This window comes from Astatotilapia calliptera, chromosome 3, assembly GCF_900246225.1.
Source record: "Astatotilapia calliptera chromosome 3, fAstCal1.2, whole genome shotgun sequence".
Classification (NCBI taxonomy): Eukaryota; Metazoa; Chordata; class Actinopteri; order Cichliformes; family Cichlidae; genus Astatotilapia; species Astatotilapia calliptera.
The window spans coordinates 23,242,615-23,268,127 of record NC_039304.1 but is presented as its reverse complement, the minus strand read 5'-3'; the positions used below and the strand labels follow the sequence as shown (position 1 = coordinate 23,268,127).

Sequence of the window (25,513 nt, the reverse complement as noted above, 5' to 3'; positions counted from 1 at the left end):
GACCCAGATTCATTGTTTGCTTTACTTCCAGCAGCACTTTCATGATTCCTTCTGACTTATTACTGAAACACACTTATGTGAATTTACACAGATAGGTCCAGCTGTTGTGTAACACGTGAACTGTTCTGTATTGCAGATAAAGTGAACCCTGCTGTCTCGTACACTGACATTACCGTCACACAGGAAGTGAAACCTCGTACTTTCAGAGGTAAGAACATAAAAACTCACTCAGATACTCACAGTTCTCTCTTTGATCGCAGGCTTTCCTTATTTCCTTGATGACATCATCTTTGTTTATAAATAGGAGTGACCTGGTGATGTAACGGAAGTTTCAGGGCAGCGTTTGCATACTTTCATACTTTCACTCTCACTATCACAGGAAGACAGTCTCAGTCCCATCAATGACTTTATTTGGATTGTTATTGGCACAGACACTGACTCTCTAACCCTGCTGTTATCTCAGAGGGCTGTGCTACCCTGGATCACCACCAAGTCATTGGTTCAGGTATGTGGACGACACCTGGGTGACAATCAAATCTCAGGACGTACCACAATTCACGGATCACAGCAACTAGCTGGACGAACACATCACATACACCAGGGAGGATATGAAGGCAGGTTGGCCTTCTTAGACTGTGAAATTTCCACCAGTAATGGGGGACATTTAAAAGCTGATGTGCCAGGTTTCCCCAACATTATAAAGCGTTTACAAGAAACCTGCAGTCAGCTGGGAACGAAGAAATCACGTGGATGAGTGACGAAATGTTTCTCACACTGAAAACGTTCAGATGAACAAAATCAACGTTTAGGGATCGACTCACTTTTCTATTCAACGTTCAAGACTCAAACAGACACGTTTTGTTGTAACGTTTGACTTGAATAACAAAAGAGAGAAAGAAAGTTTCGTCATATCCTGATTCTGTTTCAGGCTCGGACCGATCAGAGCTGTGTTTCAAGAACAGCAGCTGATAAACATCACGATTCACTCAGAAATATAACATGATTAATCTTTCAAATAGAAAAGCAACTCTGGTTAAAATCTGCAGGGTCATGGTTTCACCCACTCACCTCCTCCACCCGCAGCGTGTCACATGTCAGTATTGTGTGCAGAGAAAAAGCTCTGCTCATTAAAATGATTTTTATACATTTACAATAAAAACCAGGGCTCGTTCCTCTGTGTTTCTGTGCCGTGAATCAAACACACGATGTCCCCACTACAACAACACAGAGTAACGACCGAACTTCTGCGACCGTCGGAACAAGCTGCAAACACACGCTCGAGTAATCGCAGATGACCATAACATTACTGCAGACACATTAAGGTCACGTGTAACAAAACTATTTGCAATCCGTGTATTTTAACGTAATTTACTGACCTTTTCTTTGGACGCTTTGACGCGGAGATCCATTTTCTCAAAGAGCAACCAGGAAGTAAACAGCTCTGGTCATGTGACACATAAATCTCCCCGTATTATAATATTAAAGTATTTACTGAAAAATGCTTTAAAAATCACTCAGGAACATTTTAAAATTTCATACATAAAACTATTGTTTACTGTTACTTGTGTGGGTTTAAATGAGTTAAACACAAAGTGTAAAGACATAAATATTGATGACTACTGTCGTATAGCCGAGAGACAGAGTGAGAGAGAGAGCGCCCCTGGTTTCAAGAGGGAAAGTAAAAGAGGCAGAAATGTTCGGCTTTGACTCCGGTCTGCTCTCTTTTTCTACTTTAAACCGAAAATGTCGTTTAAAACCACAACAACACACTGAGGATCTCTCTGCGCGGGTTAGGTCGGGCCCTCATTGGCTATTTCTAAAACACCTGTTAAAACTCTTTTTTTTCTTTAGCTTTATTTATTTGTTTGTTATTAATATTGTTGTTGTTGTTATCGAATGACTGTGCGGTTTTTGAGGGATTTGTGTACCACTTGTGTTTTTATTGATAGTGTAGTATAATAAGTTGTGTTGTTTGGAGTTTGCAGAGCTTCACTGTGTCACAGAACAGCATTATCAAGATGGCCTGGCCTGTATTTTATATAGCGCCTTACTAGTCCCTAAGGACCCCAAAGCGCTTTACACAACCAGTCATCCACCCATTCACACACACATTCACATACTGGTGATGGCAAGCTACATTGTAGCCACAGCCACCCTGGGGCGCACTGACAGAGGCGAGGCTGCCGGACACTGGCGCCACCGGGCCCTCTGACCACCACCAGTAGGCAACGGGTGAAGTGTCTTGCCCAAGGACACAACGACCGAGACTGTCCAAGCTGGGGCTCGAACCGGCAACCTTCCGATTACAAGGCCCAAATTTGTCAATAGTGCCACTGCGAGACGGTTTTGAGCCTCACGTTGCCCATCATTAATAAGAGAAGGGGAACAGAAAAGTTCACCAGGAGCAAAGAACCAAGAACAGAAATGCCAAATACTTTTTTTAAAAAGCCCAACATGAAAACCACAGACACACAACTAACACTTTTCTGTGTTTTCTATCACCTGGTTTTACTTCTGCTCCTGCTAAAAATCAAAAGTGGGGAATGTGGGGGTCTTCCCACCTGGGTTGAAACCAAATGAGTGGAGAAAGGGGCATGTAGACCAGAGGGGAGGGAATCCCCCTCATTCCCAAAATGTGATGCTATCACATGACTGAATGTGACTGTCCCAGATCACTCAGGCTGACCTAATGTGCCCCCACGTGGGCGATCGTGACTCAAGAGTTGGCAGGTCATCTTGTAATCGGAAGGTTGCCGGTTCGAGCCTCGCCTCTCAGTCTCGGTCTTTGTGTCCTTGGGCAAGACACTTCACCCATTGCCTACTCCAGAGGGCCCGGTGGCGCCAGTGTCCGGCAGCCTCGCCTCTGTCAGTGCGCCCGAGGGTGGCTGTGGCTACAATGTTGCCATCATCAGTGTGTGAATGTGTGAATGACTGAATGTGTAAAGTGCTTTGGGGTCCTTAGGGACCAAGTAAAGCGATATACAAACACAGGTCTCTGCTTTTGTGAGCACATGATATGACAGTGAATGTGCCATAATAAGACCTGCAGGTCTGAAGCTAATAATTAACTTAATTATCATAGAAATAAAATGTACTCGCTGAAACATACATGTAGGTCATGTGTTGTTTGTGATCTTTCATGAATATTCACACGTTTGTTTTATTCAAAGTGTTTACAATCTCTGTGAACTTCCACAAACAGGATTAAAGCAAAGTTTGAAGATTAAGATCACTTCATCCCACACGTTACATTTCTCACCCAGTTATCAGCTCTACTTCAGTAAAACGTGACTCTCATCAGCTCAGTCACAAATGAACACACTTTAACACGACATCAACACACTGCTTCTCTTTATGATTACAACATACAGCACATTGTCTATCAGTCTTGCAAAGTGGGATCACTGTTAATGGCCTTGTGAACGTCACTGTTGACAGATCATTTCTTCTGCCTCTAAGTTTTTTATACTTTTCAGATATGTGCCAACATCTGAAGAAGAGCTTTGAATGGCCTTTATGAATAATTATAACTTGATTTATAGAGAACCCAGAGTTACAAAGTGCTTCATAGTTCAAATTAAAGCCTCACATTGAAGATTAATGTGTTAAGAACATAGACAGTCACATGATCAGTCACATGATCAGTCACCAACAGACACCAAATGAGTTTTCAGCAGTGCTGTTAAACAAATCAGTGAAATGAGAGTGAGTGTGATGAAGAGCTGAAGAAGAAACAGACAGCAGACACGGTGATGACGAACTGTTGCTCATTTATTTGATTTCGTCATCATGTTCACAGAATACTGACGTTATTCAAGAACATGGAACAACAACAGTAAACTCAGTGGGTCATTTTAATTTCTATGACACAAAACAGTCACGTTTTAAACAGTTCATTTGGTTCAACTGTTTGAAAACATCATCAAATGCAAACAGGAAACGACACATGACGACAATAAATAAATAACTTATATAAAACAATTAAATTAATTAATAGGACGAGGTATTAGTCATAAAAACAAGAAAACACACAAATTGTAACAAAATGTCAAGAAGAGGCTTGAAAATCCAAGAATCCAAGAAACTCTTTCAGGTCAGTATTTAAATGTTTTTATTCTCGTGATGAAGTTTAAGCTTGTTTCATCACACAAACACTCACTTTGACTTAAAGGCAGCAAAAGCAGCAATAAACACATTTGTGTTTAAACATTTCACACCTGTAAACTGAGGACGGTCACAAATCAGACTATAAGGTTACAGTCTGAACATCGAATCCCAACCAGCAGGAAGTTTCACAGTAAATGTAATAAATTAGTTGTAGCTTTAAAAATCTAGAGTATAAATCAGCTTTTTTTCTGTTTATAAAGTGCAGCAGTTACTTAAAGTGTTCAGCTTATAGTTCCGTTTCTCTGAGACATTAAAGTTAACAGACAACTAACAAACAAGGTTTGCATAAAACACGAGTGCTTAATGTGAGCTCCATGAATCCTGTTCCTGGTACTTCAAACTCTACTGGTGATTTTCCAAAACAGTTTTAATTTTCATTTTAATTTGTCCATCAGAGACACTTTGAGGTCTCACTAAAAGATTTAAGTGCACCTTAACCAGTGAGGTAAAGACTAAATAACTTAGATTAAACATGCTGACAGTGAGGCAGAGGAGTGTTTCTTCTCCAGGCTGAACTTCACAGTTTTGTACTGAAGGAGGAAATCCATCAGTTTCACTGCTTGATGTTTCCAAGCAGATCCTCCAGAGTCTGACAGCAGCAACTCTGACTGAAGACGTCTGTAAGAAATATTTCCTGTTTACATCCTCTGATCTTCCACTCTGGGTTTTCTTGTACGTCACTTTCTTTATGTGAAAATGAGCTCGATAAATAAACCGGACGAGGCCCCAATCTGACTGAAGATCCAGCACAGATAAATCTCTGCTGCTCTCAGCTCCATTAACACCGACACTCCTTTGAGCAAGGCAGCTAGACTGGTAGTGGTTCTGTTTCTGTCTCATCATCCTCTGGATGCTTCTGTTGAAAGAAGGAGAATAATGAGTCAGTCTGACGACACAAGAAGCAACAACATGTTTGTGTTTGTTTCTTTGTTTCTTTCTTACTTACAGTTCGATTCTGATGATGGCAGCAAAAATATACAATAAGACCAGCAACAGCTACAGCCGATATAAAAGCGATGAGAAGAACCACAGCGACGCTGGATCGACCTGCTGATGTAGAAAAGACAAGAAGGTCACCACAAATACATAAAACCCCAAACAGGGATGATGCAGAGAAGAGTTGGACTGTGTTCTCACCATTTGTTGGAGTCGTGTCCTGAGGATCTGGAGTTTGCAGTGGCGTCTCTGTCGTTGAGGTTTTAGCAAAGTTTGAATCTAAAAGACAAAACAGTCAAAATCTGTTATTAAAATTAGGCTGAAAGTTTGTATTGGGGACAAAAACAACTTTGAGTTTGGAACCACAAACATCGCCACAACAAATCTTCTCACCGACTACAAGTTCAACAACAGCAGCTTTCACTCTGCTCTGCAGCTTGGGGATGAAACATCTGTATCTGCCGTTGTCTTCCTCCGACACGTTCAGGATCTTCAGTGAAATGTTCCCGCGTTTCATGTCGTCCATGAACAGCTCCGTCCTCCTGAAGTACGAGGCCATCTTCATGTCGGGGACCTCCTTCCTGTCCCTGTACAGGTGAACGTACTCCACTCGGCTCAGCCGGTCCGACGGGTCGGGCTTCAGGTCGGGTTTGGACCACTCCACCGTCAGACCCTGGACATCGAACATGGGCTCCAGGTGACACGGCAGGATGACATCATCACCAGGAGAAGCAATGATTGGAAGATTTGAGCCAATCACCAGAACCTCACCTGGAAACAGACAGAAAATTAAACCTCCTGAACTCCTACAGAACATCCACAGACCCCTGTCGAGTTACACACCAAAGACCTGGAGATCATGAACAGCCCCACTGGCCTCTGTGCTGTTATGTAAGTCTTTCTTAATATACGCAACAAAATTTCAGACATGTGCTGTTTGTTGTTCTGTTACAGGCTAACTGACCCTCGTGTGTACCGTCTGTGGTCCTGAATTTCTAACATTTTATTTCAAAAACAATATTACAAATGGGGATTAAGAATAACCCAATCATTTATAATACAATAAGGGTCTGGGGGGAAATGTGTAAAAGGTTGGGTAGAGAAGATTGCACTTCATTCTTGACTCCTTTACTGAGAAGCAAAGATTTTGTTCCAGGAATGTCTCGCAGTATGTTCGATAAGTGGCACAAAAAGGGATTAAGGGTAATTGGCGATTTGTATCAAAACATCACACTGATGAACTTTGAGCAATTGCAGTCATATTTTAATATTCCCAGAGACCACTTTTTTGGCTTTCTCCAGGTTCGTAACTTCGTTCATTCTAGAATTCCACAGTCTTCAGAAATAGTTAAATATGATGTTATTGAGACATTTCTTATTAAGCGAAAAGACAGAACTCATTTTATCTCAGCCTTTAATTCTCTCCTATATACTCTCAGTAGCAACAGATTGAGCGCTATTCATAAATGGGAGAGAGATCTTAATAATCAATATAACGAAGAGGAGTGGAAAGGAGCCATTAACATGAGTAGTTCCACTTTTACTTGCAACCGCTTGCGAGAAACCCAATACAAAAATCATACATCGCCTTTATATAGCTCCTAATGTCTTGCATAAGATTGCACCTCATATTTCCCATCTTTGTAGTAAATGTCAAAAAGAAACTGGCACTTTTTTTCATTACTTTTGGGAATGTAAATTAATCAAAAGATTTTTGAGCTTCATATCTCAAGAACTAAGTAATATTTTTAACAATCTGATTCAAAGGGACCCCGGGTATTTTCTTCTTGGCCTATCCTCAAAAGAAGTAACATTGAATCACTTGCAGCGCAAATTATGTGACAAACTATTGCTGGTAGCTAGGAAATGTATTCTCATTAATTGGGTTAAGGATAAACCTCCCTCTGTGACTTTGTGGTACAGAGAATTATTTAAAGTTATTCCTCACGAAAGAACTGCTGCTATTTTAGGAGGAAATGAGGGTCTCTTTCTCAATGTTTGGTCCCCTTTGCTTTCTTATTTGCCAAATGATTTGTCCCAACTGTTGAGGGGGGGGGGGGGTGGTTGTGATTAAGATGTTCTCAGTTAAATGGGAAGTAAGCGTAAAGGACAATTCATTCTTGGAGTTTATCTTTTTCTCTTTCTAAATCTGTGGCTAATTGAGTGAAAATGTTGTTTTTTCTCTCTCTCCTCTTTACCCCATATGTGAATTTGTACAGGTATGTAATGACTTTAATATATTCCCTTTGGGGTTTTTTTCTTTTCTTTCTGCTTTGTTATGTTTTATGCTTTTCTTGATAATGAATAAAACTGTTTAAAGTGAACATTTTATTTCACTATAATAAAACTTTATCAAGCAATAACGTGTTTATTAAAGTTTAACAACACAAACTGATTGATCAGCCTGATGCTCATCCAAGTTCTAAGAAACAACACAAGTATTTATTCATAATAATAGTTCGTGTGACTCATCCTCAGTAAGTTTTACTGTATCAAGCTGATTTAAGTCAACCATCACACAGTCTGCTGTTTTCACTGATTCATGTTTCCCTTCTAATTATTTACTTGTTAAGACTGACTGTTTAACCTCGCTGCGAGTTCAGATTTAATAACCAACTAATTTCATTTATTAAAAAATTTTAAACTACAAATCCAGAGTAAACTACAAAACACGCACAGACACCTGATTGGACGAACGAGCCACGTCGGCAGTCAGATGTAATTCCTGATGGGGTCATGATTGTCAAGCTAATGTGTTTTTATAGAAAACACATTAGCTTGTGGAAACACATGTAGTCAGCAGCAGCATGTGCGGACTGAATCTGCATCACTCCGGATCAATAAACAGGGTTTTAGTTTCGGCTCACCGGACGTTGTGTTTTGTAACTCTGCTCTTTCTCTCCTCTGACAAACACACGGCTCTCATAAACCTGACATGCTCACAGACTGCTCGGTGAATCACCGCCATCGTGTCCGTTATAAACAAACCTCACACAGTCAGAACCTGCCTGACAATCTTCTCGTTTTAAGCTTCTTCCGGTTTTAAAGTAACTCACTGACAGCTGTCACACTGTTAGTGACGGACAACACAGCACAGCTGATAACAGTCATTTCAGCTTATTCACATCCGCCAGTTTTTCATTAAAATTCACTGTAATCTGCACTAACACGCAGCTAGAAGCTGGACACGTCGGCTTACCTTGTACAGGAGTCCAGACGGACAAAGCCGAGCACAGGAGAAAAGTCCGGAGTGAGAAAAAGTTAGAGTCCTTAAAGTAGAAGTTGTTCAGAGACATGATCGATGATTAAAAGTTCCGTTTTCTGACTGAAGCGAGTTTTTTTTTTTTTTTTGGAAATCTGTAGTCTGATCAGTCCCTCCCTGCTTCGCTCTGAATGAATGAGCCGTGAGGATCACCCTTTTTATATACGTAACAGTCTCCGCCTACTGCAATCTGGGTGGGGTTAACTGAGCCCTGGAGTGTCATGAAGTCCCATGACCTGACGACGTTAACGGAAATCTCACTGTGACGTTTGCGTGCCGGTCGCGCTTTAACGCATCACAAAAATTACTGTATTTGGATCATTTCTATAGAAACTCCGAGTCTCAGTTTGTAACTAGTCCGCTCCGTCTCACTTTCTGTTCAGTTTGAAGCCTCAGACATTATAATGTGTCTCACTGATAACAAATAAAAACAAGCCGACCTGTCAGGTGAAGTAAGCGACTCTGAACTTTCATAATAGAAAAACAAAAACGTGCTGTGTCATTAATGACTCAGCAGTATGTAGCACAGCATCCAGAGACTAACTTGGATATATGACTATTTAATCAATCTAATAATCTGTTAGATACAGAAGGTGAGTTTGATCATTTCTCTGTGAGATCAAAGCTGCAGCAAAGATTCAACACTGTTTACAATGTTGTGATGATGTAACATCCTCCACCTGCCAGTATAAATGCTCAGACATGTCAGTGCAGAGAACAATGGAAGCTCTGCTGGTTAAACTGGTGCTGGCAGCACTGCACTGCTCCTTATAGTCAATACAGATATTTTATTTGTATACACCATGTATTACATCACTGCTAATAACAACCATAATCAGAGTCATAATAATATATGTATTTATTAATAACATACCAAAGAGGAGTAATAATATATAAATGACGAATTAACCACGTTTTAAATACCTTATTTATGCTTAATAGTGTGGCTTTAATATATAAGTGCTACCATTATGTTTAATATATCTAAAATAAAATCAGGACTCGTAGTTTGAGTTTCTCTGACATTAATTAAATGGATGAATTCTCAATAACAACATTGATTAGCTCCACAGAAGCTCCAACAACACGAACATCCTGTTTCTGCAGCTGTTTACAGTCTGTGCTTCACTGGAAGCAGATGATGTATTAATGGCAGCAAAGTTTGAGTTTTACTCTCACTTCTTCTTACAGCACACGTGTTTCCCACAGACTGCATGTAGCAACCACTACTTTTGGCCACTGTCTCTACTGGGAACTAATCTCACCGCAGGCGGCCTGGACAATCCAAGACTATTAGAGTGAAATAAACCTCAGTGGGTTTTTACTGTAACACATGCACTGGTTTACCTAAATCTTGTCTCTGACATTTGCGCTCTATGCAACACTAAATGATAATAATTAAAAGAAATACAACTAGACTGAAACCAAGAAAAATTAAACGTTTTTAAGCAATAAAAACTAAGTTGAAATAAGAAAATTTGCTCTGGAAATAAAAAAAACTTATTCAGAGAAAACTTTGTTTTATTAACTTTTCCCTGGAGCAGAGCTGACAGCGCTGCGTCAGCTGGACTGTAAATCCCGCTTAAGACAACACGTGACATCAGTTTGTATAAAATAGGTAAACGTGCTTCATCTCTCATTAGTTCAGCAGCTTTTTCTAACAGGAACTTCTCTGATTTAAAACCAACAGACGTGATTTACAGGAGGAAGCGGTGGATGTTGTTGGTTTATTGGTGGAAGTTTGACAAAAAGCCTCATAACTTCTGATGAAACTGTGACTCTTACAAGTATGACATGTACAGTATGAACGCTCTGTAAAATGATTTAAAATATTATGTCTCATTTGACCTCTGACCTCTTCTTCAAGGTCAGACTGATCTGAAGGTCCCTTCAGTATTTAATGTTGAATAATGTTACATTTTTAGATCACTTTAAGAAATTCTGTCATTAAAAAAAGTGCAGTTTTGGCTCCTCTTTGATCACATGTGACAATCTGAGCTCAGGCCAACTGCTCACTTACTGAGATCAGCAGTCAGATTATGAAGTATGAATATTTATAGATGTTATGTTTTTATGAATCTCCTGATACTCTGGTTCATGTTTTAAAGGAAAAAAAAGAACACAAAACAAAAATGGCAGCTCAGGTGGATCACATGATCTCTGCTCTGATTTCAGTCTTACTGCCACTCAAAGTGTTTCTAACCACAAGTCAGATTTTTATCTCCATGCTGCACTTTAATCTGAGCACTTCAAGCACTTTAGTTTCCTCACATCCAGTTTAGAATAACTGATGAACCTAATAAGGACGTCTTCAAAGAGGCAGTCACTCAGCAGAGTCACTCTGCTGAGTGACCTCTGAACCTAGAAGAACCTTAACTGTACACTGCCAAGAAACTGATGGCATGCAGATTTGAGGAGCCAAGGATCAAACCACCAACTTCGTGTGTGTGTGTGTGTGTGTGCGTGTGTGTGTGTGTGTGTGTGTGTGTGTGTATTTTACAACAACAGTTGTCAGGCACTTTATTGTAAAGCATCGACCCAGAAAAACAGTTCAGTCTGAAACTGGTCATGAACTCATGATCTCAGGTCAGGCGATAACTCTCAGTGGATCTGTCACTGGGAGTGTCAGTCATTCCACACGACCTCTCACACGCTTTTATAAACATCTTTTACATAACATCTGATGTCATCAGAGGGATTCCCTCCTGCTTCACCACGCAGGGAGAACCATGTAAACAAACACAGGAAACACTTTTATGATGGGTGTTGGTTGTTGGGTGCAACATCCACCAACCAACACCTGGTCGAGATCTGTGACCCAGATTCATTATTTGCTTTGTTTCCAGCAGCAGTTTTATGATTCTTTATGACTTTTTACTGAAACACACTTATGTGGATTTACACAGATGAGAACATTAAGAACATAAAAACTCACTCAGATACTCACAGTTTGTCTTTTAAAGCTCAGCAGAGAAGATTCAGATTCACACATTTTGTGCCATTTAAGTGGAGCCTTTAAATGTTATCTGAGTCTAAATATAACACAGCAGGTTTATTACTGGAGAGTTCAGGAGTCATGAAAAACTGTGTTGCGCTGGGAGACACTCTATTGTGACGTAGTTTCTGACACATTATGAGTTATTTATAACTCTGTTATTTGTGGTTCATTCCTTTTCGTCACCAAAAGGAATGAAGAGGGAACTCCTTCCTTGTTTACCAAACAAAGTAAACGCTGAATGAACAACGACAGAGCTCGTTCCTCTGCTCTTAGATCTGTGCTCTCTTCCGGTCGATTTTTTCCTCGCTACCTTCATATTTTTTCTTTTTAAACCTTAAGTGTCAAAAGAATCCTGTTCACTTATTTTCAGCAGTGTGTTTACTTTATTACTGGAACAGTTTTCTGGATTTACATCTTTGAATCCAGCTGTTGTGTGAACACATGAAATGTTTGCAGATAAAGTGAACACAGCTGGAAACTGTGAGGAAACAGAACAATAATACAACTAACTATAACTACACTGTAACACATATTTTAATCATGAATGGCTCCTAAACATGTTAGCAATGAATAAGTTGATCATAAAATTATTTAGGTCAGGTGATAACTGTGAAATTGTCACTGGGAGTGGGACTGATACAGCCTCAGTGTGTTAATGATAAAGGTGAGAGGTCATCTTGTTTCGTCAGGTTGAAGGACGCCTCTCCTGCTGCAGCCAAGCAGTGAGAGGTTTAGGTGCAAACACTGATGGATTAGTTATTACTGACCCACAGTTGTTTTAGATTTAGCAGCTTAAATCAAGCTGATGTTGAACAAATGAAATGTTCCAAGCTGAAGTGAAAGTATTAGAAAATACTAAAGAAAAATAAAAACTGCAGAGAGAGAGAGAGAGAAGCAGTTCAGTCTGAAACTGGTCATACACTCATGACCTATCGCCTGACCTGTCCCTGGCTGTGTCAGTCATTCCACATGACCTCTCACACGCTTTCATAAACATCTCTCATGTCTGATGTCATCAGAGGGATTCCCTCAGAGGGAGAGCCATGTAAACAAACACTGGTAACACTTTTATGATGAGTGTTGCTGGTCGACACAAACACGAGCTTAAAGTCAAAAAGTCAAACACCACTTGTGTGAAGAGTGATCTATACTGGTTACAGTGGTTAAAATACTGATCGTGGCCCCTCACATAAAGAGGAATCCTCTATAGCTCCCGGAGTAAATCAGCTGGGTCGGTACAGAGGTAACAAAGAACCAGCACCACACACGGGAAGGGGATCACTCTCGCCCGGCCGCGTGGGCACAAATATAAACAACAGTCCACAAATAAACTAAATAAAACAAGGCAAAGTGAAAGAAAATGAGACCAATAAAAATAAAACCAACTGGGAGAAGACAGCAGGGTCCAAAACCAGCGGCTGCTACAGAAGTTTCTATAGTTCAATTAGGCTGGAACACAAACTGCTGAGGAGAGGTTTATAGCAGCAGACAGAGCCTGAAAAACGCATTTAGCACTTAACCTTCTCTGGTTAGCAGTCAGGATGCTTACCTCAGGACTGAAGTCGCTACACTGAATCTGCTTAAATACAGCAACTACCTCTCTCCACGACAGCTGGAGTCAAAAAGGAATAAGGCGGCCACGCTGGGGCCACAAATGTGTCACTATACAACTCAAATGTCCCAAAAAAGAAAGAATCGCAGGACAAACGTGCAGCCTACCTGTGGCTGTGGCGTAGCCCGACCAAGACCACCCGGTTTATCCTGATGATATATCCGCTCGCAATGCTGCTTGCAGGAGCAAGGGAGGAATGAACGGGAGGAAACCTGCGAGGCAGTGCAGGCGCCACGCTGCAATTAGTGTACACGTGACAAACAGAGAGCGAGAGCAATAGGGCGAGTGAGTAGCCCATCTGGCGACACTGAGCTCTCACAGCATAAACACTGTAAACTCACTCAGTCATTTCCTTATTTCCTTGATGACATCATCTTTGTTTATAAATAGGAGTTACCTGGTGATGTGACGGGAGTTTCAGGGCGGTGTTTGCATGCTTTCATACTTTCACTCTCACTATCACAGGAAGACAGTCTCAGTCTCATAAATGACTTTATTTGGATTGTTATTGGCACAGACACTGACTCTCTAACCCTGCTGTTATCTCAGAGGGCTCTGCTATCCTACCCTGGATCACCACCAAGTCATTGGTTCAGGTATGTGGACGACACCTGGGTGACAATCAAATCTCATATTTAAAACCATCATCCTCTGGAGCATAAACTGGGTGTCTTGAAGACACTACAACACAGAGCAAACACCATCCCCACGGATGAGGTGCCCTCAACCTTATAAGGTGTTTACAAGAAACCTGCAGTCAGCTGAGACTGAAGAAGTCACGTGGATCAGTGACGAAATGTTTCTCCCACTGAAAACATTCAGATGAACAAAATAAACTTTTAGGGATCGTCTCGCTTTTCTTCGAGACTCAAACAAACATATTGTTGTAATTTTTCGCACTGATAACAAAAGAGAGACAGAAAGTTTGATCACATCCTGATTCTGCTTCAGGTGAAACGAGGCTGAGCTGCTCGCTCCGTGTCTGAAGGATTTTAGCGTCTCTGACTAAAATCTGCAGGGTCATGGTTTCACCCACTCACCTCCTCCACCCGCAGCGTGTCACATGTCAGTATTGTGTGCAGAGAGCAAAGGAAGCTCTGCTCAATAAAATCATTTAAATACATTAAAAATAAAAATCAGAGCTGTCCCTCTGTGTTTCTGTGCCGTGACTCAAACACACGATGTCCCCACTACAACAATACAGAGAAACGAACGAGCTACTGTGGCCGTTAACACTAAACTCTGCTGCAAACACAACTTCGAGTAATCACAGGTGAGTATAACATCACTGCAGACACCATAAAAATCACGTGTAGCAAAAATATTTGCCCTCCGTGTATTTTAACGTCCTTCACTGACCTTTTCTTTGGCAGCTTCGCCGTGGACATCCACTTTCTCGAAGACCAGAAAGTAAGCAGCTCTGGTCATGTGACAATACTCCAAGCACGTGCCACTGCATACACTTATTTCTCCACATTATAATATTCAAGTACTGAAGGGAAAATAAAAGAGGCAGAAATGTTCAGCTTTGACTCCGGACTGTTCTCATTTTCTACTTTAATCAGAAACTGTTGTTTAAAACAACAACAACACACTGAGGATCTCATTGGCTGTTTCCAAAACACCTGTTAAACTCTTTTTATTCATTGACTTTTAACTCAGAATCAAAGTGCTGTGTTCTCAGCTTTATTTATTATTAAAAGTGTTGTTGTTGTTACCGAATGACTGTAATGGATTTGTGCATCACTTGTGTTTTTAAAAAGTTTTGCATTTCTGAAACACGATTAAATCCTTCAGGTTGAGGTGTTGCTCAAGTTTAAAAGGCATTGATCCATGAGACATGAAAGATGATACAAAGCTGAACTTGGAAAGAATTTGTCTCTTGGAAAAGACATTTAGGAATTTATGTATTTTAAATACTTATTTTTGAATTATTTGAAAATAAAACCTAACACTAAGCTTTCCTTGGTAGTGTGCAGAACAAACCTGATGACACTAAATCCCAGAAAGCTTAGAAGTCAACCAATCACATTCAAGCATTGAGCTTTGAACCGTGTGTGAAAAGTGGTCAATAAAGAGATGCTGAAAAGCGTGTTCATGCAAACATTGTCGGATCTGCAGTGACATGTTTACAATGGGACTTCTGCTCCTGAACCTCTGCGCACAGCGTCTGCAAATCGTGGCTTCCATCTTTACGCAGGACTGTAAGCTGTCATCTGTGAGGCGTGAGCGGTGTTTGTTTTTAACATAGTTCACAGTGGAGAATAGCTGCTGACATAATGTGGATCCGAAGATCCATAATTGGCCTACCTGGGGTTGAAAGTCTCGATAAATACACGGCGTTTCGGCGGGTATACCGGCTTCCGCCAGTGTAACACTTATCTTGAGCAATGAAAAAATAATAGAATATAATTAGATTTTTATATTTCAATATTACAATAATCTTCCAATTTAGAACTACAAGTTAAAAAAGAACTAACATAAATAAAATACACTTCAGCTAAATACTTCTAATTTATTTTCCCAAACCACGCGGAGCCGCAGTATAAGGACTAAAGAGCCGCAGGTTGCCGACCCCTGGTCTTAGAGGACAGATCTACATGTAAAGTGTGACTCATGGTGTAGCTGGCTCTGACCTTGGACCATGTGTTTTATCCATTTAGTTATGTTTAGTTAGTGTGACACTGGCCTGTTTATCCTTCCATTTTTATCATCATTGTACTAATAAATGATCTTTTAGTACATAAGGTGCTATTGGAAGTTAAATGTATCTATAATACTGCATTTGCTTGGTATCGTGTCAGAGTTTGCAGCATTGCTGAGAATAGTTTAACTGCAATGTCTTCCTTAAATATGAAAATTTAATGCACACATCGCAATCATAGTTTCCAATAACATTTGACTATCACACGTCATATGTGTGAAGATACGGTCGCTGAACTGAACAGAAAAAGGTCATTATCAGTGTCTGCCTATGGATCGTCACACACTCACTGACGGCTGTCATTTTTTAGTAGGTTAAGGTGAATGGCTTGGCCATGAATAGAGCTACAATTTGGGAAAGGCCTCAAAGAGGATTGGCAGGGCTCCTGGGTCTGGCAGATCCCCATGTACTAAATCAGGAGTGGGGAACACCAGGCCTCGAGGGCCGGTGTCCTGCAGGTTTTAGATTTCACCCTGGGATAACACAACACACCTGAATCAAATGATTAGTTCATTACCAGGCCTCTGGAGAACTACAAGACATGTTGAGGAGGTAATTTAGCCATTTAAATCAGCTGTGTTGGATCAAGGACACATCTAAAACCTGCAGGACACCGGCCCTCGAGGCCTGGAGTTACACCCCTGTATTAAATAGAAGTGAAGAAGTTAAAGAATTGAAAAGGGGAGGGAGGATGGGGCACATGAATGAGAACGAACAACTTGTAGAACTGGGGGAACCTATACAGATGAGAACTGGAAGGAGTGTGTTTGGAGGCGTGGTCCTGCTCCCAATATTCAGAATCAGAAACATTGATTCAGATACTTTATATCCCCCCAAAAACTCCCAGAGTCCAGAAAGCCAAAAAAAAAAAAATCTGAATGAAAAAGGGTTGACAAAATAAACACAGGTGTCTGAAAGAGACAGCACAATTCAGGGCAGTAAGTAAAGCAACAGAAAACACACGAGGCAATATATAGTTCCTGTTGCATTAATGGTCTCCTTTATTCTTATGTAAAAGAGTAACCCCCCGCCAAAAAGATCAATTTTAACGCAAAAACAGAAATGATGAAGAGAAAGGTTGGATCCATTTTCTGTTTCTTGAAGTTTGGAGGACTCTGGGATTCAGCTCAGTCTCTCCACGAGATTTTAGCGTCCTGAGTGTGCCCCTGCAGTTGCGGGTTTAAATCCCCAACATGACTAAAGATCAAGCAAAGGTATATCTCTAACACGCTCAGCTTCATTCACACTAATGTTCCTTTGAGCAAGGCAGCTAGACTGGTAGTGTTTCTGTTCCTGTCTCATCCTCCTCTGGATGCTTCTGCTGAAAGAAGAAGAATAATGACTCATTTTGACGGCACAAGAAGCAACAACAAGTTTGTGTTTGTTTCTTTCTTACTTACAGTTTGATGCTAATGATGGCAGCAAAAATATACAATAAGACCAGCAACAGCCGATATAAAAGTGATGAGAAGAACCACAGCGACCCTGGATCGACCTGCTGAAGTAGAAAAGACAAGAAGTTACACAAAGTAATACACAAAAACCCCCAAACAGGGATGATGCAGAGAAGAGTTGGACTGTTTTCTCACCATTTGTTGGAATCGTGTCCTGAGGATCTGGAGTTTGGAGGCTTCTGGAAAGCAGTGGTATCTTCATTGTCGAGGATTTAGTGAAGTTTGCATCTAGAAAACCACAAAAATAATTTGAGTCATAATCGGTTGATAAAAATGATATAAAGACTAATATAATATAAAGACGAATGCTGTTGAGTTCAAAGAAACAATTAAAAGCTCAAAATTACCATCAATTTCAAGCCTGTGATGATGTGTGTGTAAAACTTCTGAACACAACTATATGTATGTCTGTAGAAAACAAACAAACAAACATCCACGACAGCTGTGGGAACTATCAAAGAGACCAAAAATCTTCTCGTTTGATGTTAGATTTATAAGAACATTCTTATCTCAGGTTCCAGACTAAGATCACAGTGATCACATGTGTATAAATGAATCGTCTTACCAGAGACCGTGACTCTGCAGCTGTTGTAGCCGTGGCCATAACCTGTGTCCACCTCACACAGGTACAGACCCGAGTCCTCAGTCCTGAGTCTGGACAGCTGGAGTCTGATTCGTCCTTCTCTGAGGGCGTCTTTGTCACTCTGGACTCGTCCTGAAAACTCTTCATCCTCTGAGAACTCGACACCATCACGAAGAAAATACAGAGTTAAGGGTTTCTGATCAGTTATCAGGCTACAGCGGATCTTCAGTGCTGAGATGGACGTGTCTGGTTTGGTGGTGAACGTCCACTCCAGTGTGATGTTGTGGTTCTCCTCTGCCTGATAGGAGCTCTGTGTCACATCCACTACAAATGATCCTGTTGAGGAGACAGAGAGGAGCAGACACACAACTTTATACAACATCAAACTTTACTTTCCTGACACATGCCTGTCCATATTGTACATTACTGACATACATGTGAAATTTCAAAGACATTGAAAATAATGTTGTTTGCTGATACAAACTTGGTTTGACTATAATAAATCAACATTGACACTCATTACAAACAAAATGTATAATATTTGGGAATCACACATATTCGACCAAAAGTAAACTGACAATAAATAACATTGAATTAGATTATCTGAAATAAGCTTCCCTGAGCAAGCATAAACTATTCTGCATTCCCCACATTACTTATATATGAAAGGCAAAATATCAAAGTCTCTCACAATACTCTGTTAAATTAAGGCTCTCATATATCAAACAGTATTATCAAACGTTATATATGTGTTTATATAATGTATTGTCCCATTATACTTCCATATATGATATATTGTGTAAGTGTGGGGAAACACGTATAAACACATTCTGCAAAGAAGAGCAATACAAAGAGTGAATACAAAGTTGTGGAAGTATTGAGCTGCATTTCATTGCTTTCAATTCTTTGTAGGAAAATGTGAAATGGATGCAGTGGTTTATTGAAATGTGTGCCAACATTCATGGAAATACAGTAAATAAGGTAAACACAGAGTCTGTGCTAATCCAATGAACTAGAACGTAATAGAAACGTTATTTACCTTTAACAAAATCCAAGTGAAGAATTGAAGTCCACAGTGGGACCACAAGGAAAGGAATGAAATCCATGATGTCATCTTCTTAACAGTCTGTGGGGATCCAGATCTTCTTCCTCTTCTTCACATTCAGGCTGCAGACAAAAATATAACTGTTACATCTCAACACACAGACATGCTGCTCAGTTTATATTTACACTTTTACTACAAGACGACATGACAAATAAAATTTAGTTCAGCAGCTACGATACTGACCAACTACTAATGTTAGCTGGTGGCTGAGAGCAACAACAACAACCACCAACAGAAATCTACTAGATTTAAGAGATTTATTTAGCAACACCTAAATATTTCTAAAAACTTATTCTAGCTAAACCGAAATCAGAAAAATACAACACAGTCAGAACATCAGTGAGCAGCATACAGAGACAATTTGCAGGAACATGCTTTAGAAATCCCCACAAACCATCATAAATCTGCTTTTATTTATTCTGAACAGGGAAGTGTAGGAGCCATTCTTGGGTTAATACCTTATGCGGTCGCTAGAGGTCACCTTTTTCTGTTTTGATCATGTAAAGGTATTTAAGGTAGACGCACGTAATCGGCGTCAGGTGTGTCATTAACTCATTCACTGCCAGCTATTTTCAAATGGCTGGCAGTGAAACACAACAAGACTTGCACCACATTTTTGTCTCACTGCGCAATCCCATACGTGCGCAAACCCTGCACCTCCTTGCAGGTCTACTTTTACTGCTGGTGGGCTTCAGTTCAACTTACGTTGACTGCCATTGACGTCTATAGACGTCAATGGCAGTGAATGAGTTAATTGTAGGCAAACAGTTTGTGACCACTGCGCTGTTATGTTAAGTTGATACGGAGTAAACCCAACAATTATTACCCAATGAGTTATGTGGGCAGTCTGAGCTCATTCCTGAGCAGAGATGGGCAGTAACGCGTTACAAGTAACGCGTTACTGTAATCTGATTACTTTTTTCAAGTAACGAGTAAAGTAAGGGATTACTATTGCAAAATCGGTAATTAGATTACCGTTACTTTCCCGTAGGAACGCTGCGTTACTGCGTTACTAAAACCGTGATTTTTTTTGCGAGAATGTCTCATGACAGTGACGTAAGCAAGTGCGACGTTGGTGACAGAAGCTGTGTGCAGATCAACAATGGATAATATATCGAGTGCGGGAGAGAGTATGAGCGTGCAGCGTTTAAAGTGTGGAAGTACTGACCTTACTTTGAGTTTGATTCCATAAAAAGTGACAAAAACATTAGTGTCTGTTACAGGAAAAATGATTCTATGTTTCTTTACCTTCTTTTAAATGTACAAAGATGCCTTTTGTCTGCCCTTTGCCTATGGTTAGATTAGTTTAGAATGATCTTTTTAGACTTTCCCAGCAAAGACATCTTGTTTCTGGGACATATTGTTTTAGATTGTTTTATCTCTCACAGCCTTCTCCCAGCTCTCTGCTGACGAGACTAGCGCCACATATGGAGTTGTTTATTTTATTTGTTTTGTATTTTCTTATCCTGTTCTCACTGTCTTTCCTATAAAAATTACCAAGCCACTGTGCATGGTGTGAGTTGTCCTTAGCAGCTCACCCGTGTACACGTTTGATAAAGAAAGTAACTTTGTCTCATTGTGTCTTTATTTCTCCTGGGTCTTTTACAGAGTTTTCCCCCAACATTTCTTGGTCCTTCGACAGCCGGATCACCTCCATCGTGTCCCATCTCCGTGACCAGTCCACGTTGTTCGCCTGTCGACAGCCCACACACCAGGTGTGTGGAAAAAGACCAAGAGCGTTAAATTCGGGTCTTGGCCAACGTCTTAGAAAGCGACCCACGGTGGTGGGACCCGATCGAGGTGGACCAGACCCCGCGACACCGACCAGGTAGATACAGACACACTGACACAATCTTGCGTAAAAGCGCATTTTGAATTCAGGGAATTTAAAATAGCGGAAGTAGCTCGTCGACTGGTAGCTCTGGGAGCTCGTCGACTGGTAGCTTTGGAGCTCTGGGTAGCTCCCCCAGCTGGGTCTAGACTGGGTCTAGGGAGTAAGTAGCTCTGGGAGCTCCCCTTATTATAAGGGTTCCGGTCGCGCGCGTCGAAGCTGTGAATGTGAATGTGTGTGTGTGTATTGTTGTAACTAACGGAACAAGCTGAATTTTCACGGTCCAATAAGAGACTGAGCTGCTCCTACTGTGTTTTTCTTTTACTGCTATTCACTGACGTGCTGGTGAGTTGAGAGAACGGTCGAGTTCCGTCTCGTAAAGTTCACACCGCTTTTGGAAATAGTCCGAAAGTAGAAGGGCGTGTGAGCAACCACTCTCGTCTCTAATACCAGCGAAGATGATAGCAGCTGTATTGTGTATATATTACTTAAACAAAAATAAGTACATACATAAATAAGATGGGTAATCAAGCAAGTGAAATTAAAACTCACTCCTGCTGACGAGCAGTGGTGAGAAAAGAAAAGTCCAGACGCCGGACAAAAACAGTGTCTGTAAACTGAGAGATTTAAGAAAACAAAATATAAACAGTCAGAAGAACAGAACTCAACTGCCAGTTTAGTAAAACCAGAAGACGAGACACTGTGCAGTTCCCACAATCCTTTTAGTAAACCATCACTCACTCCTGCAGCAACACCCATATCAGGAAGAACTTAATAATCCCTTATTAAGTGAAAACTAGAGATCAAAGTAGTTTGTAGTTTAAAAGGGTTGAAAACAGACCCCACTGAGTAGATATAAATATAAAAAGTACGAAATAAAGATGAAGGGAAAATTACAGTAGAAATTATCTTTAGAGTATTTGAAATTAATAATAGCAAGGATAACAACCTGTAAAGTGATATTAACAATGAAACACAGTTGACATGATGACCATGCCCAGCATGTATAAAATGAATATAAAGCAAATAATTCACACGAAAATATTTTAATAAGGTATATTAAGGCTGTGTCATTGTTCAGCCAAGGACAGTGTGTGAAAAGGTAACTGTCTCCACCCTGGGAAAAGGATGATTCTGCAGGTCATCTGAAGCCCTTGATGGATACAAAATAAAATATAAATAATACATTATAATAGAACTGCCTGGTCCGCCATGCAACAGAGAGAACAAATGTGACCGCAGATTGGATGAATTCTAAATTATCTGTTTGCCGAATAAGATGATCTAACTAACAAATTGGCTCAGGAGTAGTATAGTGGTACACACTGACAAAATATTATAATATGCTATTGCTGTTATATAACACAAAGGGTATAATATGAACAATGACATAATATTAATATGAAGAGGCACCTTAATCGGTTATGATGTGAGGTGGATAATTGTTAAGCAGTAGTCTGCATCAAGCTTAAGGTTTGCTGAAACTCAGTGTAATGACATGTGAGATGAAGACAATACGGAGAATAACTAAACTAATGAAGTGCATAGAGGCACTTGACCAGCTTGAAACTTATCATCCTAGAATGACACATTGCTGAGATATAGAGCACACCTATAATAACAACCAATAAGCAAAACCCTGTAGACAACAGCTAAAACTACAGGATTGAGAAGCTGAATTAAATATGTAGACACTGCTAAGCTGATGAGCATGTTCCACATTTTCTTTTCTTTTTATTTATTTGTTTCTTTTAGAGCAGAAGCTGCTGTAACACACCCAAAGAAAGACTGTAGGTCTGACCAACCGTCTCAGTCATGGGCAAAAAGATGTCAGTCAATAAAATTCTAAAAGATAATTTATTGACGAAAAATATATCAAGAGACAAAAGATAAAACAGTCCAGTGTCCCACTTATGAATTGTATAAAAACACACAGTCCCAAGGCCAGAGACAGCTATGACACACGGCCAAGTTGCACTCCACATGTTGCCTTTAACAGGGTTAGAAGTTGTACTTGGAGACCCACCACCCTGCAAGCATATAGTCAGTGGTCACTCAAGCCTCTGCAACCCAGCTGCCTTTAGGCTGTGGCATATAATAGGCCCTGGACTGCACAGAGAGACAAAACGACACACTTAATATAAAATTCATAGCGCAAAACCAATCCATCCCAAACATATCTGATTTCATCACATTACATACCTGCACAGAGAGACAAAACAAAACAGCAGTGGTTGTAGTGTGGGCTATAAGTAGACCAGTGTATCAGTGCAATCAAGTACACCTGCCTCTAATTAGTCCAACCTCATTCCAGCCATTGGCTCACCAAAAATGTGACACACACACAAAACCACTCCCAACCCCGTGCAACTTCACACAATAATATGGAACTGAATTAACGCAGGCACATTAGTCTACTATGTTACAAGCTGCATGCTATTAAAAGCCAACATATGCAGACTTCTGCCTTGTTCGGGTGGCAGCATTTTTCTTTTTTCTTTTGTGTCCTGACACGTTTATGTTTTTTGTTTTTGTTTGATTATTTTGTTGGTTTTGGAAATGAATTTAAACGAACTTGTGACCATACTTGAGAATCACAGTGACACATAGTGATTAGGCATATGATTGAAAAATGCCTAGGTTTAGAGCTGTGAGCTATGAGCTGTGAGCAATGCAAAGTTAAATATATATATATTTGTATAAATGGGAAACAACCGTAACTTGAAAGTTTGAAATGTGTGAGATCCATGCATTGTTTGAAGAACTAGAAATTATCTAAAACTGCCTTAAGTGAAAATGTAGAGTTGCATCTATTCTCCCAGACAAAAAAAAACAAAAAACAAAAAAAGGGAGAAGCATTCTGTAACTTAAAAATAAGGCTGACTGTTGACAACAGACTAAAACACTAATTCGCAGGTGGCTATCAGGAACAGAGAGGCGAGCAAAGTCACAAACACCAAGGCTGCAGACAGCCACGCAGAAACAGCAGATAACATAGAGACAACGCCTGCTAGAACCGTGGAGAGGAAGGTCACTTCACACGAGATTGTTGCGCATGTGAAATACACAAAGATAAACAAATAACCATTTATATAGACAGCCAGTATGTTTTCTCTGCTGTGCATCATTTTGCAAAAAATCTGGAAAACCAGAGGAATGATTACACCAACTGGCAAACCAGCATGCCAACCTCTTACAACGCCTACTGACTCTTTCATTACTACAGGCAACAATTTTGCTGACAGAGCAGCAAAATAGGCGGCACAACAGGCAAACATCACATTGATGGCAGTAAACACACATCAGATTCCACTGGATGTGTTGAAAAATGAACAAAAAGCAGCAAGCACAGCAGAGCAGGCAAAATGGCTAAAACACGGTGCAGTTCTGACAAACGATTTAATGATGTGTTATGGCAAGCCAGTGCTGCCAAAATCGCTCCACAAGATGGCGGAATTAGTGACTCATGGCTGTACGCATTTGTCATCGGGGGGAATGACCTGTATTGTCAACTCTCATTTCTACACTGTAAATTCTACACTGTAAATTTTGAAACCTCAGCAAAACAATTTGTCAGAACGTGCATGACGTGTCAAACAAAAAATAATATAAAAGAGGCCGTTTTCCCACACCACCTTATCTTTTTCACACAATCCGTATGGACTTTATTGAGCTAAATGAATGCCAAGAGTCAAAATACGCCCTAGTGGTTATAGACGTGTTCTCAAAGTGGCCGGAAATCTATCCAGTGAAAAAGGCAGATGCAATTTCAGTAGCAAAGTGCCTGTGCAATCACTTCATACCCACATATGGCATCCCAGCTTTGATACGGTCAGACAACGGCACTCATTTTGTAAATGATGTCATCACTAAGGTCTCTGAAGCACTCGGTTTCAGCATAAAACACCACTGTGCTTATCACCCTCAGAGCGCAGGCCTTGTAGAGAGAACTAACGGCACTATAAAACAAAGGCTCAGGAAATGCATGGCAGAAACAGGAAGGCCGTGGCCTGAATGTTTGGGTTTAGTGAAAATGTGGATGCGCTTAACACAAGGCTCCCATAAACTAACTCCATTTGAAATCATTCATGGCAGGCCGTTTCCACTGCCTATTACCAGTCAACCAATAGACAAAGCAATCAGAGAAAACACATTAGCAGAGTGGATGTCTAAGCTGTTGGAAAACAAAGAGATCGTTGTACATAATCAACAACCTGATGATGTTTCTCCAGTGTCTTGCAGACTAAAGCCCGGTGACTGGGTTCTGATCAAGGTGCTCCAAAGGAAAAACTGGAGCACACCCAGGTGGGAGGGGCCATACCAGGTTCTCCTCACCACGCCCACCGCTTGCAAAATTGCGGAACGACCATCCTGGATCCATCAGAGTCACTGCAGGCGAGTAAGTGAAGCCATCTAAACTCAGTCGACACAGGCTCGCCCAATTGTTGTGATCTCGCCCGGTGGAGGGAACAGCCTTTCTGGCCGGGGGGTCTACTCACGACAGGAGGGTGTGTCCTGTTGTCATGAGGTGGTGGCTCCTAATAACTGCAGCGGCCCTGACCCTGGCCGGGCTCCTCACCTTTGCTTCCATGAGGGACAACAAGTCACGCTATATGGAGAAAAGGCAGACACTGTATGACAAAGGAAAGTACACCAAGTTTCCCCATGGCTACGCCACTAACTTCTGGTGGCACTTTATGAACACTACAGCTCATTTGAATAACAAAACTGACTGCTATGCATGTACCCATATGCCCCTATCCTCACAGACGTCTGGCCTGTGGCCGTACAGCATACCTGAAGATCGCAGTTGGTGTCTGTTGGGCCTGGCAACACATCCAGGCTACGGTACTCTTTGGTC

At 40.7% G+C, this 25,513-nt stretch overlaps 3 protein-coding genes across 6 annotated transcripts in view; all 3 read right to left on the bottom strand.

Moving 5' to 3' along the window:
* The window catches only part of LOC113018988 (myelin-oligodendrocyte glycoprotein-like), a 28,203-nt gene extending 19,710 nt beyond the window's left edge, over positions 1-8,493 (bottom strand). Inside the window, exons 1-5 of one of the 3 annotated variants that reach the window (XM_026162454.1) lie at positions 8,303-8,492; positions 5,497-5,874; positions 5,305-5,382; positions 5,114-5,217; positions 4,953-5,023 (exon numbers count right to left, since the gene is read on the bottom strand). In XM_026162454.1, the coding sequence (XP_026018239.1) occupies positions 4,976-5,023; positions 5,114-5,217; positions 5,305-5,382; positions 5,497-5,874; positions 8,303-8,399 (705 nt within the window). In that variant the 5' untranslated portion in view covers positions 8,400-8,492 and the 3' untranslated portion in view covers positions 4,953-4,975. Of the gene's footprint in view, positions 1-4,087; positions 5,024-5,113; positions 5,218-5,304; positions 5,383-5,496; positions 5,875-8,302 lie in introns of those variants that run through there. The other 2 variants (XM_026162455.1, XM_026162453.1) reach the window with 2 other exon arrangements.
* Positions 1-14,405, bottom strand: part of LOC113018989 (uncharacterized) — a 33,691-nt gene extending 19,286 nt beyond the window's left edge. Inside the window, exon 1 of one of the 2 annotated variants that reach the window (XM_026162458.1) lies at positions 14,335-14,405. The gene's annotated coding sequence lies outside the window, so the exon portion shown is untranslated. Of the gene's footprint in view, positions 1-1,376; positions 1,420-14,334 lie in introns of those variants that run through there. The other variant, XM_026162459.1, reaches the window with a different exon arrangement.
* Positions 14,406-16,651: 2,246 nt separating this feature from the next.
* On the bottom strand, positions 16,652-18,888 carry LOC113018984 (uncharacterized). The gene is made up of 4 exons (XM_026162450.1): positions 18,756-18,888; positions 17,699-18,052; positions 17,269-17,361; positions 16,652-17,177 (listed from the first exon to the last, which is right to left on the bottom strand). Exons 1-4 carry the CDS (start codon positions 18,820-18,822, stop codon positions 17,089-17,091), a joined length of 603 nt encoding a protein of 200 aa, XP_026018235.1. The 5' UTR covers positions 18,823-18,888; the 3' UTR covers positions 16,652-17,088.
* Positions 18,889-25,513: the final 6,625 nt, after the last annotated feature.

Coding starts and splice junctions, on each gene's coding strand:
- LOC113018984 (XM_026162450.1), bottom strand. CDS start 18,822: ATGGATTTCATTCCTTTCCTTGTGGTCCCACTGTGGACTTCAATTCTT. Junction 18,053..18,755: donor TCACTTGGATTTTGTTAAAG/GTAAATAACGTT, acceptor TCTCCTCAACAG/GATCATTTGTAGTGGATGTG. Junction 17,362..17,698: donor CTGCAGAGTCACGGTCTCTG/GTAAGACGATTC, acceptor GTGGTTTTCTAG/ATGCAAACTTCACTAAATCC.